Raw genomic sequence first — 11,749 nt, 5'->3', positions numbered from 1 at the left:
CAGTGGGGCCTGCAGGGACTCGTGGCCATGCTCCCAGTCCCATCTTCCCAGGAAAGCCCCTGTGGGAGCACCTCCGTGTCCCGTGGCGGGTGGGAAATGGCTCTTTGGTCCCTTTCGCAGCAGAACCTGTCCTGTGTGACATTCATGGCTCAGCATGAGCGCTCCTGCTCCTGCTCCTGCTCCTGCTCCTGCTCCTGCTCCTGCTCCTGCTCCTGCTCCTGTGTGAGCCCAGAGCCGAGCAGGGACCCGAGATGGGAGCAGAGTGCAGCAGCAATGAGACATCAGGTGGCAACCTCCACACCCAGCGTAATGAACACTCTTCAGGCTCCTTGGAGCTCTCCAGGAAGGAACAGCCCCAGCCAAGCTCCGTGTCCTGCGAGGGGGACGAGGAAGAGGGCATCCTGGGGAGATCCCTCGTTCCTGCGGGGTTGGGATTTACTGGCTCTCCCCAGGTCAGAAACCCCCCGGGCATGGGGAGAGCTGGGGACAGGAGGTGGGTGGGACCAGCACAGCATCTCCCCGGGAGAGGAGTCAACTTCAGTGCCCCAGGAGAAACGCAGGGAGAGAGGGGAGAGGTGAGATGCTCCTCTGGACGAGCACTAAAACCACGCCAGAGGTTTCCAGCTCCTCTCTCGGCCCAGGGAGAGGTTTGGCTACGCCTTCTCAGACATCCCCCTGGGCAGGGTCTGGGGGGAGTGCAGCTCCACGGACTGGCGCCGCCGGGCCTCGCGCTCGGCCCAGTCCTGCTCGGGCTCGCAGCCCTTGAGGATGGCCAAGCGCTCCGAGAGGGTTTTGGCCTGCGGGAACAGCACGTAGTTGTAGAGGATGGAAGCTGCTGCAGCCCCAATCAGGGGGCCCACCCAGAACACCTGGAGAGGAGAGAAAAGTGGGATGAGCAAAACCCAGCCTGGCTTTGGAGGGTGGGGAGGGACTGGGATCTCTGAGGGGCATTCCAGGGGCTTGGCTTCCTTCCTGGGAGCAAAACACGAAGTCAGCTCTGCTTTGGCCATCGCTGGGGATCTGAACTCCCCTCCAGTGCCGGGATATTCCCAACCATCCTCCTCCACCATTCCCCCTCTGCTCAGACTCTGCATTAAGGACAGGCCCATTGTGAACGTGCTGAGTGATGTGGCATCACCTGGAGGAGCATTTTCCTACCCACTCATGGATTGCTGTGGGAGGAGGAGCAGGAGGAGGAGGAGGAAGAGGAGGTGGAGGCACCGGCCTGGGCCAGACACCTTGGGAACAGACATCAGGAACCACCACAGCTCTGCCTCCATCCAGGCTCTTCGTAGATGAAAGCAATAAAATCATGGAATCTCCCGAACTGGAAAGGACCCACAAGGATTCTCAAAATTCAGCTTCTGGCCCTGCTGAGGACAACCACCACCAATTCCACCCTGTGCCTGACAGCGTTGCCAAAATGCTCCTGGAGCTCTGGCAGGCTCGGAGCCGTGGCCGTTCCCTGGGGAGCCAGGGTGTGTTCCCAAAGGTGTACCTAGATCCAGGAACCAGGAAAGTTCCCCAGGACTGGCAACAGCTCCACTCTCCATCGGTTTTGTTCCCTGTGCTCAGTCATGTCAACAGACCTCACACCCTGATCCTGTTGCAATGCTCCCAGTTTGGAGTTTGGAAAAGCCAATTACGCACCCAGCAGCCCCACCTCCTTCTCCTAATCTCTCCATCTCTCCTCCAGCTGGGAGCTGGCATGGAAATGCCCCAGGTTTGTCTGGCTTGGTGAGTTTCGAGGAATAGTGGCAGTGTGGGGGCCTCATCCACCCCAGCCCCCGGAGCCGAGTTCTCACCCAGTGGTCGCTGAAGTCTCCAACGACGACAGCGGGGGCGAAGGACCTGGCGGGGTTCATGGAGCAGCCGGTGTAACGGATCTGCCGGGAACACCACGGCCACCATCAGCATTGAGCCCTTCCACCTCATTTTAAAAAATGTTGGGGTGTCATTAGGGTGACAGCTGAGCTGCTGCTTCACCCTGCGGCATTCCTGTTCCAGGAAAAGGGATCCCAGGAGCTGCCACCACCTGAGGCAGCACTGTGAGCTGTCTGAGCTCGCGTGTCCCGGCGTTGCTGTGCTGCAGCCACAGGACCTGCGGGGATGAGCTCCCAGTCCTGCAGAAAATTCCCTCTCATGCCTCTGAGGACAGGAGAGGAACAGTCCCGTGGACACAGGGGCTTGTGGAGCGTTGAGGATGGAAGGTGTGGTGTGACCAACAGCACTTTCCTGTGCACTGGGTGTGGGGGCTGCCTTGGGACCTCGTCACCCAGGTGGGATTTCTCTGAGCGCCCATCCCAAGCACTTCCCAGGCTCATCCTGCACTTGAGAGCCCCAGCAGCCAACGCATTCGCTCCAGGAGAGATCCCACAGATCCCTGGAGGGTCCAGAAAACCAAGTTTTTCACGCCAAATAAAGGCTGAGCTCAGGCCACAGCTCTCCCATGGCTTTGGTGGGATTTTTCCCTCTCTCTACTGGAAAACCACGGGTTACATATCCCCGTCAAGCCTGGAGATGCAGCCAGACCAACTTGGGGCACAAACAAAAAAAAAGAACCCCAAAAGCGCCAAGTTCTGGCCCATCCACTCACCCCAAGGAGGTGCCCCACGGCCACAGAGAGGCCAATGGAGAGGGCAGGGGAGCCCAGGTTGTCCTCACGCCGCTCGTCTGTGGAAGCAAAGACGCACAGGACCAGTTGGAAGGTGAGGAACAGCTCCACCGTCACCGCCTGCCCCGTCGTGGTCTCATTGTTCAGCTGGAACGGGAGGAAAAACATGTTCCAAGGCCAGGTTCTGTGAGTGGATGGGAAATATGGAGGAGGAATCCAAAACCAGGGGCAGCCAAAGGAGACAGGGGAGATTTTTGGCACCAATAAGAAAAATCTTTCCAGGTAGAAGAAGTGGCTCGATGGGAAATGCTTGATTTTTATTGGCAATTTTTTGGTATTTTTCCCTTTTTTTTTTTTTTTCCTCCTACTTAAAATGCCTTTTGGAAAAGTTTACAAGTTGCATTTTGAAGACATGGAAAAGAAATATTTTGGCATGAAAAAAGAAAAAAAAAATCCCTTTCCATATTTTTTTTTGACTCAGAGAATTTGTCAGGTCTGATCTGGAGCTGACCCTGGCAGTAACCCCTCTCCTCCAACTCAGTCCCTTCTTTCCTTGTCCCCTCCCAAATCTAATCCCGTCGCTCGGCGATCCCAGGAAGGTCCCGACTGCCGAGCTCCAGAGTCAGATATTCCTCATTCTGCTGCCCAATATTCCCCTCCCTTTTTACAGGGGTAATCTGTGCAGGCAGCCGCAGGATGGACAGCTCACAGGGCAAAAAAGCCTTCTCAAAATCCCCAGTTCCCACTTTAAGCTGTGAACCAACAAAGCTGAGCAGTCTGAGTCTCCCTTAAACCTCCCGCTTTTATTACCCTCAGTCATTACCAGCCTAAATCCCCTCATTCAGATTAAACCACAATCCCTCTTTCTAACCCTCTTAATCACTCCGGCGGTGCTGCTGAGTCCTGGCAGTGCCTTCCTGCTGTGGGAAAGGCAATTTCCATGTGCTGCCTCCCAGCCCAGCTCCCTGCTCCTCCCTCGCTCCCTTGGGGTTGGGTGATGCTGATCCTGGCAGGTGCCTGTGCCCCCCTGGGATGCCACAGTGAATCCCAGAATTTTGATTCCTTTTCCCCCTGCTGTGGGGAAGGGGGTGTTGGAGGCCGGGACACCGCTGGAGAATCCCCCATGGGGATCCTAAGCTTCCCTGGCTTTGTTTTTTTCCCTGTGTGAAACCCGCCTGAGATCCTTGTGAAGCTTTAGGGAGTCCATGTGTTGGGTTTTGGGATGAGCCAGCTGGATCTGGTGTGACCATCCCGCCACAATGGGAAGCAACGAGCAGGATCTAATGAAAATTTGGGATTTAGACCCAAATCTCTCCTGTCCCCAGCACTTCAGCAACCTGGGAGTCGTGGTTTGGCCAAAGCAGAGCCAGGAAAAGGCTGCCTGCACCCACACCAGAGGGGAAATGGGGTGAGCCTGGGACAAGAGGAATGCAGAGGTGGTATTTTGGATGTGTCCTTCCTTAAACCCCGGGGACCCCCAGAGTCCAAGTCCCTCAAATACAATCCAGGAAAAACGAGATGGTTGTGACTCCAAGGGATGTGCCTGGGGCCGGCTGGATCCTTCCTCTGGCTTCAACCCCAAAAACAGGGGGCATTTTTGGCACCAATATGAAAAGAGCAAAAATTTCCCGGGTGGAAGAAGTGGCTCAATGGGAAATAGCTGATGGACCTCAGGAAATTTTAGCCCTAAAAGCGGAGGAGGAAGATGAGTCCTGCCTTCATCCCTGCTCCTGGCAAGGCCCTTGGGGCAGCAGGGTCCAGCAGGTGCTGGCTGTGGCATTCAGAGGCTTCCTCACTGGGAATTCCGGGAATTTTGGGAATTCTGAGATCCTTGGCAGGAGGTTTTGGGGAGCTGAGGTGGTTTTTAGAGATTTTTGGGTGGATTTGGGATGGAATTCCCCTGATTCTGGGTCTCTCCCAGTTCCCTGAGGAAAATCCCAGTGGGAATTTTTGGCAATTCCGGCAATTCTGAGATCCCCGGCTGGAGGTCCTGGGGCAGCTGAGGGGGATTTTGGGGCTGGCCACAAGCCCCTTCCTGCCACCCCGCAGGCTCCCCACGAGCCTGCCCAGCGTCCCCGCAGCCTGCCAAGCCCGCGCGGCGCCGCGGCCTCACCTTGTTGAGGGCCAGGCCCTCGCGGGCGCTGGCCGGGGTGACCTCGTGCAGGATGGCGGCGCCCACCACGCCGCCCAGCAGCTGGGCCACCACGTAGAACAGGCCGCGGAGCAGGGAGAGCTGCGAGCCCAGCAGGCAGCCCAGGGTCACGGCGGGGTTGATGTGCGCGCCGCTGACGTGGCCCAGGGCCTGCACCAGCGTCCCGATGGCCAGCCCGAAGGCCAGCGCGATCTGCAGGGTGCTTGGGGCCGGCGCCGAGGGCCAGTTCAGGGCCGAGCCGAGGCCGAAGAGGACGAAGACCAAAGTGGCCAGGAATTCCGCCAAGACAGCCTTGGTGAAGGCGATGGAGCGCAGTTCCCACATCATGGAGCCTCCCAGGAGCGATGCTGCCTGCAGCGTCCTCAGTGCCCACCTCCTGCTGTGTCCCTGAGGGTGACCTGGGACAACATTTATATACCAGGAGGCAGGGGGGCCACAGGATCAGCTGCTGAAGGGGATGGGATCAAGGTCCCGGGAAATCTGATGCTTTTTTCCTGCTGTGTTCCAGCTGAGGGAACATCAGATCCTGCCCCTTCTATTAGAGCCGGGGAATGCAGCGCTCGCCGCCCTGGGGAGGTCGTAGAGCAGCCTCCAGCAGTGCTGGGAAGGACTGCTCCCCTTCTCCTGGGCTCCCTTACCCGGGATCTATCCCAGAGCTGCTCTTGCAGCTGGACCCTGGGAGCATGGAGAGGGCAGGAAGCAATGGGGGGGTCTGTGGAGCTGGAGCTGAGGTTGGGTTGTGTTGAAAATCAGGCTGTGGGCTGTGATTTAACAACCAGGAGCATGGAGGGATTCCTGGGGGTGTCCTGTGCAGGGCTAGGAGTTGGATTCAATGATCCTTGAGGGTCTCTTCCAACTGAGGATATTCCATGATTCCATGAGAAGTGAGTGCAGGGGAGGCACAAAAGGGATTCACTACAGCTCAGCTCCTCAGGGCACCAGAATTTTGCAGCCTGGGCACAGATCTCCTACCCACAAAACTGGGAATCAATCTCAAAGCAAAGACTGTCAGAAATCCCCATGTGAAAAAGTGACCCCAGGGCTGGAGCACCAACTGTGCCCTAATTATGGCCATTTTGGCCAACTCTGCTCTTCATAACCATCCTTTTAGTTCTTGGTGTGAATCCCAGAGTGAAAATTTCTTCTCTGGGATTTGGTTCTTCCCATCTGCTCCTTGCCCGGAAAGTTTCTTTTCTCTTTTCTCATTTGCCATTCCTGAGGGATGTCTACAAAACCTTTTCCTCACCTTGTCACTGGGGTTGGTGGCTTTACTGGAAATTAAGGAGCTGGTTATTCCTCTCCAGAGCCGACTCTGAGGTGGGATCATTTTATCCCAGAGGGATGCAGAGCAGCAGGACCAAGTGTCCATGTTTGGGCTCTAACAAAGCCAATTAACTGAGTATTTTTCCCTTCCAGAGGAGCTGTGCAAGTGCCATGGGACTGATGGCCAATTGCTGGGATTATATCACGGGATGAGGGGCCTCCCAGGCTGGAAGTGACCCACAGGGGTTTGTGAAGGTTCTTTTCTCCATGACAGGTGGGGAACAGAGCTCCGGGTGGAGCAGAGGACGGATGCAGGTCCTTTCCAATGGAACTGTTCTTCCCATCTTCCCCCTTCTCCCTTCTCGTCTCACTTCCTTCCTCCTCCTCTTTCCCCTTCCTCTTTTCTTTCTCCTTCTCCCTTCTTTTTTCCCTTCCCTCTTCTTTTCCCCCTTCCTCCATCCCCTTTTCCCTTCTCTTTCCCCCTCCCCTCTCCTCTCCTTCTCCCTTTTCTTCCCTCTAAAAAATGGTTTTTGGGAATATCGCTCTTAACAAGTGAGGGACTGTGGGAAAAACAAGTCTAGCCCATGGCTGAGTCTGAACAAGGTGGGGCTGTGGTCCAATAAAACCTTTTTCTCTGAAATTCCTCCCCTTGGACTGTGTCCCGCCCCAGCATCTCTCCAGCCAGAGCTTTTCCATCAGGGGAGTCAGTCTCGTAAAACAGGTTTGGAGGTTAAAGGGATTTGGGTGCTCCTGAGCCTCAGGATCGTGGTCCCGGCCAGGCTCGTGCTCCGCATGCCTGGCACAGGGCTCAGCCCTACTCAGGGCAGGAGTTACTCAGGGCTGCAATTACTGCAGGGAGGATGGAGAGCAAATCCGGGTAATTACTGGAGCTCATACCCTGCCTGATTAGTGGTTACTCGTGGGGAGCGTGGGGATGTCTCAGTGCTCAGGACTAATTACAAGGAAGGAGAAGTCAGCAGGATTAGTTCTGAGCCACTTAGAAGTCCAACCCCATGGTCCTGACTTTTGTCTGGAGATGCAAAACTCATTGCAGCTCGTTTGTACTGAGCTTGGAGATGCTGGTGCTCACATTGGAGACGTTTGTTTCGAGCTTGGAGCAGTCTGTGCCACGGCTGGGGGGGTTCCTGTGCTGCTGGACTGTGGGGAAAGGGTCAGAGCTGCATTTTGAGACTGGCTGTCGTGGCGTCCATGGCATTTGCTGGGAGATGGTGTTTTCCAGCAAGAACAGCCCATCCCAGCTTTCCTCAGAGACCCCCAGCACTGTAATTCCACTGGTTTTACAGAGGAATCCACAGGCACTGAGTCAGTGGCAGAGCTAAGGTTTCCTGGCAGTGCCAAGTTGGGCACTGCTCCGGAAAAATGGGAGATCCCACAAGCAGAAGGGTTGGGAATGGGCTGTTGAATCTGTGCTTGTGTCTAGGAGGGGGTCCTGGAGCTGCTGAAGATGATGTGGCTTTCCACCTCTCCCCAAGTGTGCTGCTGCTTTGGGAGCAGCCAGGAGCATTCCAGCCCTGCAGAGCATCCAACAAGTTTGGGCAAGTGCATTATTTTACCTGTCAACCCCAGCCCCTGGAGTGCGGCAGTGTTATCAGCCCTCCCTGGGACCAAGTGCAAATACAATGATCTCGAGGAGCGGGTTGGCATCTGCAGAAAGCTGGAACCCCTGTGGGTGCCTCATATTGGAACCCCGTGTTGGTGCCCTGTATTGGAGCCCCATGTTGATGTCGCATGTTTGGAGCCCCATGTTTGGAACACCATGTTGATGCCCTGTGCTGGTGCCTCGTGTTTGAACCCTGTGTTGGTGCCTCATCTTTGTTTCCTGTGTTTGGAACCCCATTTTGGTGCTGTGTGTTGGAAGCCCATGTTTGGAACGCTGCATTTGTGCTTTGTATTTGTGCCCCATGTTGGTGCCCATGTTTGGACCCCTGTGTTGGTGCTCGTATGGGCGCTCCAGGTTGGAGCCCTGTGTTGGAGCCCATGTTTGGAACTCCATGTTTGGAACCGTCTGTTGGAGCCCTGTGTTTGGAACCCCGTGTTGGTGCCCTGTGTTCGTGCCCCGTGTTTGGAACCCCATGTTTGGAACCCTGTATTGGTGCCCTGTGTTTGGTGCCCCGTGTTGGTGCCCTGTGTTGGAGCCCTGTGTTTGGAACCCCATGTTTGGAACCCTGTATTGGTGCCCTGTGTTTGGTGCCCCATGTTGGTGCCCATGTCTGGAGCCCTCTGTTGGAGCCCTGTGTTTGGAACCCCGTGTTAGTGCCCATGTTTGGTGCCCTGTGTTCGTGCCCCGTGTTTGGAACCCCATGTTTGGAACCCTGTATTGGTGCCCTGTGTTTGGTGCCCCGTGTTGGTGCCCATGTCTGGAACCCTCTGTTGGAGCCCTGTGTTTGGTGCCCCGTGTTAGTGCCCATGTTTGGTGCCCTGTGTTGGAGCCCTGTGTTGGAGCCCATGTTTGGAACCCCATGTCTGGAACCCTGTGTTGGTGCCTCATGTTGGTGCCCATGTTTGGAGCCCTGTGTTGGAGCCCTGTGTTGGAGCCCATGTTTGGAACCCCATGTTTGGAACCCCGAATTGGTGCCCTGTGTTTGGTGCCCTGTGTTGGAGCCCTGTGTTTGGAACCCCATGTTTGGAACCCTGAACTGGTGCCCTGTGTTTGGTGCCCCCTGTTAGTGCCCATGTTTGGAACCCTGAATTGGTGCCCTGTGTTTGGTGCCCCCTGTTAGTGCCCATGTTTGGAACCCTGAACTGGTGCCCTGTGTTTGGTGCCCCCTGTTAGTGCCCATGTTTGGAACCCTGAATTGGTGCCCTGTGTTTGGTGCCCCGTGTTGGTGCCCATGTCTGGAACCCTGTGTTGGAGCCCTGTGTTTGGTGCCCCGTGTTGGTGCCCATGTTCCAGCCCATGGATTCCCTGTGTTCATGTCCCATGTTGGAGCTCCATGCTGGAACCTCATGTTTGGAGCCCTTTGATGGTGCCCTGTGTGGATTTCGCTGAGCTGGTGTCTCATGGTGGTGCCTGTGTTGGTGCCCGTGTGGGAACCCTGTGTTTGGAACCCTGTGCTGGTGTCCAGTGTTTGGAGCCCTGGGTTGGTGCCCGTGTTTGGAACTTCATCTTTGTAAGGTGGTGTATTGGTGTTTGAACCCCACGTGTTGGAGCCTCATGTTTGGAGCCCCATTTTGGTGTCTCATGTTGGATCTCTGTGTTTGGAACCCTGTGTGGGTTCCCTGTATTTGGAACCCCATCTTGGTGCCCTGTGTTGGAACCCCATGATTGGAACTCTGTGTTGGTGTCCCCTGTTGCAGCACCGTGTTTGGAGCCCTGTGCTGGTGCCTCCTGTTGGTGCCCCATCCTGGTGCCCAGTGTTTGGAGCCCTGTGTTGGTGCCCTGTGTTTGGAACCCTTTGTGGGTTCCCTGTGTTTGGAATCTATTGGTGTCCATGTTTGAACCCCATGTTTGGAGCCCTGTGTTGATGCCCTGTGTGGGTTCCCTGTGTTTGGAATTGGTGTTGGTGCCCTGTGTTTGAACCCTGTGTTGGTGCTTCATGTTTGAACCCTGTGTTGGTGTCTGTGTTTGAATGCTGTGTTTGGAACCCCATGTTTGGAGCTCTGTGTGGGTTCCCTGTGTTTGGAATCTGGTGTTCATGCCCTGTGTTTGGAGCCCTATGTTTAGAGCCCTGTGTTCATGCCCTGTGTTTGGAGCCCTGTGTTGGAATCTGGTGCTCATGCCCTGCATTTGGAGCCCTGTGTAGGTTCCCTGTGTTTGGAGCCCTGTGTTGGTGCCCTGTGTGGATTCCCTGTGTTTGGAATCTGGTGTTCATGCCCTGTGTTTGGAGCCCTATGTTTAGAGCCCTGTGTAGGTTCCCTGTGTTTGGAGCCCTGTGTTGGTGTCCATGTATGAACCCCATGTTTGGAGCCCTGTGTTGGTTCCCTGTGTTTGGAATCTGGTGTTGGTGCCCCATGTTTGGAACTCCCTGTTTGAGCCCCATGTTGGTTCCTGTGTTAATGTCTTCTGTGGGTTCCCAGTGTTTGGAACCCCATATTGGTGTCTGTGTTTGGAGCCCCGTGTGGGTTCCCTGGGTTTGGAATCTGATGGTGGTGTCCGTGTTGGAACCCTGCGTTGATGTCCGTGTTTGGAACCTCTGTTTGGAACCCTGTACTTGTGCCCCGTGTTGGTGTCCATGTTTGGAGCCCCGTGTTTGAGCCCTGTGTTGGTGTCTGTGTTTGGAACCCTCTGTTTGAGCCCTGTTTCGGTGTTTGTGTTTGAGCCCCGTGTTTGAGCCCTGTGTTGGTGTCCGTGTTTGAGCCCTGTTTTGGTGTCTGTGTTTGAGCCCTGTGCTGGTGTCTGTGTTTAAATCCTGTTTCAGTGTCTGTGTTTGATCCCCATATTTGAGCCCTGTGTTGGTGTTTGTGTTTGATCCCCATGTTTGAGCCCTGTTTTGGTGTCTGTGTTTGAGCCCTGTTTCAGTGTCTGTGTTTGAGCCCCGTGTTTGAGCCCTGTTTTGGTTTCTGTGTTTGATCCCCATGTTTGAGCCCTGTTTTGGTGTCTGTGTTTGAGCCCTGTTTTGGTGTCTGTGTTTGAGCCCTGTGTTGGTGTTTGTGTTTGAGCCCTGTGTTTGAGCCCTGTTTCAGTGTCTGTGTTTGAGCCCCGTGTTTGAGCCCTGTTTTGGTGTCTGTGTTTGAGCCCTGTGTTTGAGCCCTGTGTTTGAGCCCTGTGTTGGTGTTTGTGTTTGAGCCCCGTGTTTGAGCCCTGCGCTGGTGCAGCAGGAAAGGTCCCGCTGCCACATTTCGAAGAATGTTTTGAAGGTGCCGTATTTTGAAGAACGTTTTGCAAGGCAGGGAACGGTTCTTGCACAACCAGGAGCTCCTCCAGTGCTTTAGATGGCCCTGATATCTCTGCTCCCCTGGCTTCCAGGAAAGTATAAACATCCCGAGGTATCTCCATTCCATCTGAAATACCTCGGAGCCACAAAAACACTTATTGCATAAACAACGCGCAGTTTTCCTGCTTGGATCCGACCCGTCACAGGAGTCCCATGTGCTGCCCAGACCCTGCTGGAAATCACGTTTTTTTGCTCTTTTCTGGGAGCAGGGAGCACCTGCAGGCAACTCCCCCTCCTCTAAAACAGCCTGTGGGACAACCTGAACTGCTGCTTCATCGCCCTTTTCATGGGACACTGGAGAATCCACCACTGGAATCAGGCTTAGGAGAAAATTTTGTACAAATTTGATGGTTTTGATTCTGCTGTTCCTTGAAATGCAAGATTTCTGTCCCACAAAGGAGGGGGAAAACTGAAATGTGTAAAACTGGAATAGGTAAAACTGGAGTGAGTAAAACTGGAGTGAGTAAAACTGGAGTGAGTAAAACTGAAATCCTGTCTTGGAGAGTTCTCCAGGAGCAGCCCTCAAAAGAAAATAAATAAATTCTTGTACTGTGACAAATGCTGTTCTTGGTTCTCTGTTGGCTGCCTGGAAACATGGATGTGCCTGAGCATTTGGTCCCATCCTGCTCCCCAGCAGAGTGTGGGGAATGGCAGCTGTGGGCTTGGGAAGCAGATGGGAATGAAGGAATGGACTCATCTCTCTTGGGATCAGCAGGGGCAGAAACCCCTCGGCCTGGCTTCCATCTGGGAATGGGAGCAGCAGCAGTATGGCTCCAGGGATCTTTGCACCCTGGGTGTCCTCCTCCTGGTGGGATCCCCAGGCAG

General features: G+C 55.0%; 1 protein-coding gene across 1 annotated transcript; it reads right to left on the bottom strand.

Annotated features, from left to right (window-relative positions):
• Positions 1 to 261: 261 nt before the first annotated feature.
• Positions 262 to 5,633, bottom strand: AQP2 (aquaporin 2). The gene is made up of 4 exons (XM_038164409.1): positions 4,728 to 5,633; positions 2,597 to 2,761; positions 1,806 to 1,886; positions 262 to 869 (listed from the first exon to the last, which is right to left on the bottom strand). The coding sequence occupies exons 1-4, from the start codon at positions 5,091 to 5,093 to the stop codon at positions 654 to 656; spliced, it is 828 nt and encodes a 275-aa protein (XP_038020337.1). The 5' UTR covers positions 5,094 to 5,633; the 3' UTR covers positions 262 to 653.
• Between the last annotated feature and the right edge of the window lie 6,116 nt (positions 5,634 to 11,749).

This window comes from Motacilla alba, chromosome 29 (genome assembly GCF_015832195.1).
Source record: "Motacilla alba alba isolate MOTALB_02 chromosome 29, Motacilla_alba_V1.0_pri, whole genome shotgun sequence".
Classification (NCBI taxonomy): Eukaryota; Metazoa; Chordata; class Aves; order Passeriformes; family Motacillidae; genus Motacilla; species Motacilla alba.
The sequence above is the reverse complement of the archived record's forward strand: the minus strand, read 5'-3'. Positions and strand labels throughout refer to the sequence as shown.

Bases quoted from the DNA above. Each gene is read 5' to 3' on its own strand.
- AQP2 (XM_038164409.1), bottom strand. From the start codon at position 5,093: ATGATGTGGGAACTGCGCTCCATCGCCTTCACCAAGGCTGTCTTGGCG. The intron at 2,762-4,727 runs GTGAGGCCGCGG...CTCCCGTTCCAG, and splicing joins AGGGCCTGGCCCTCAACAAG to CTGAACAATGAGACCACGAC. The intron at 870-1,805 runs GTGAGAACTCGG...TCTCCTCTCCAG, and splicing joins GAGACTTCAGCGACCACTGG to GTGTTCTGGGTGGGCCCCCT.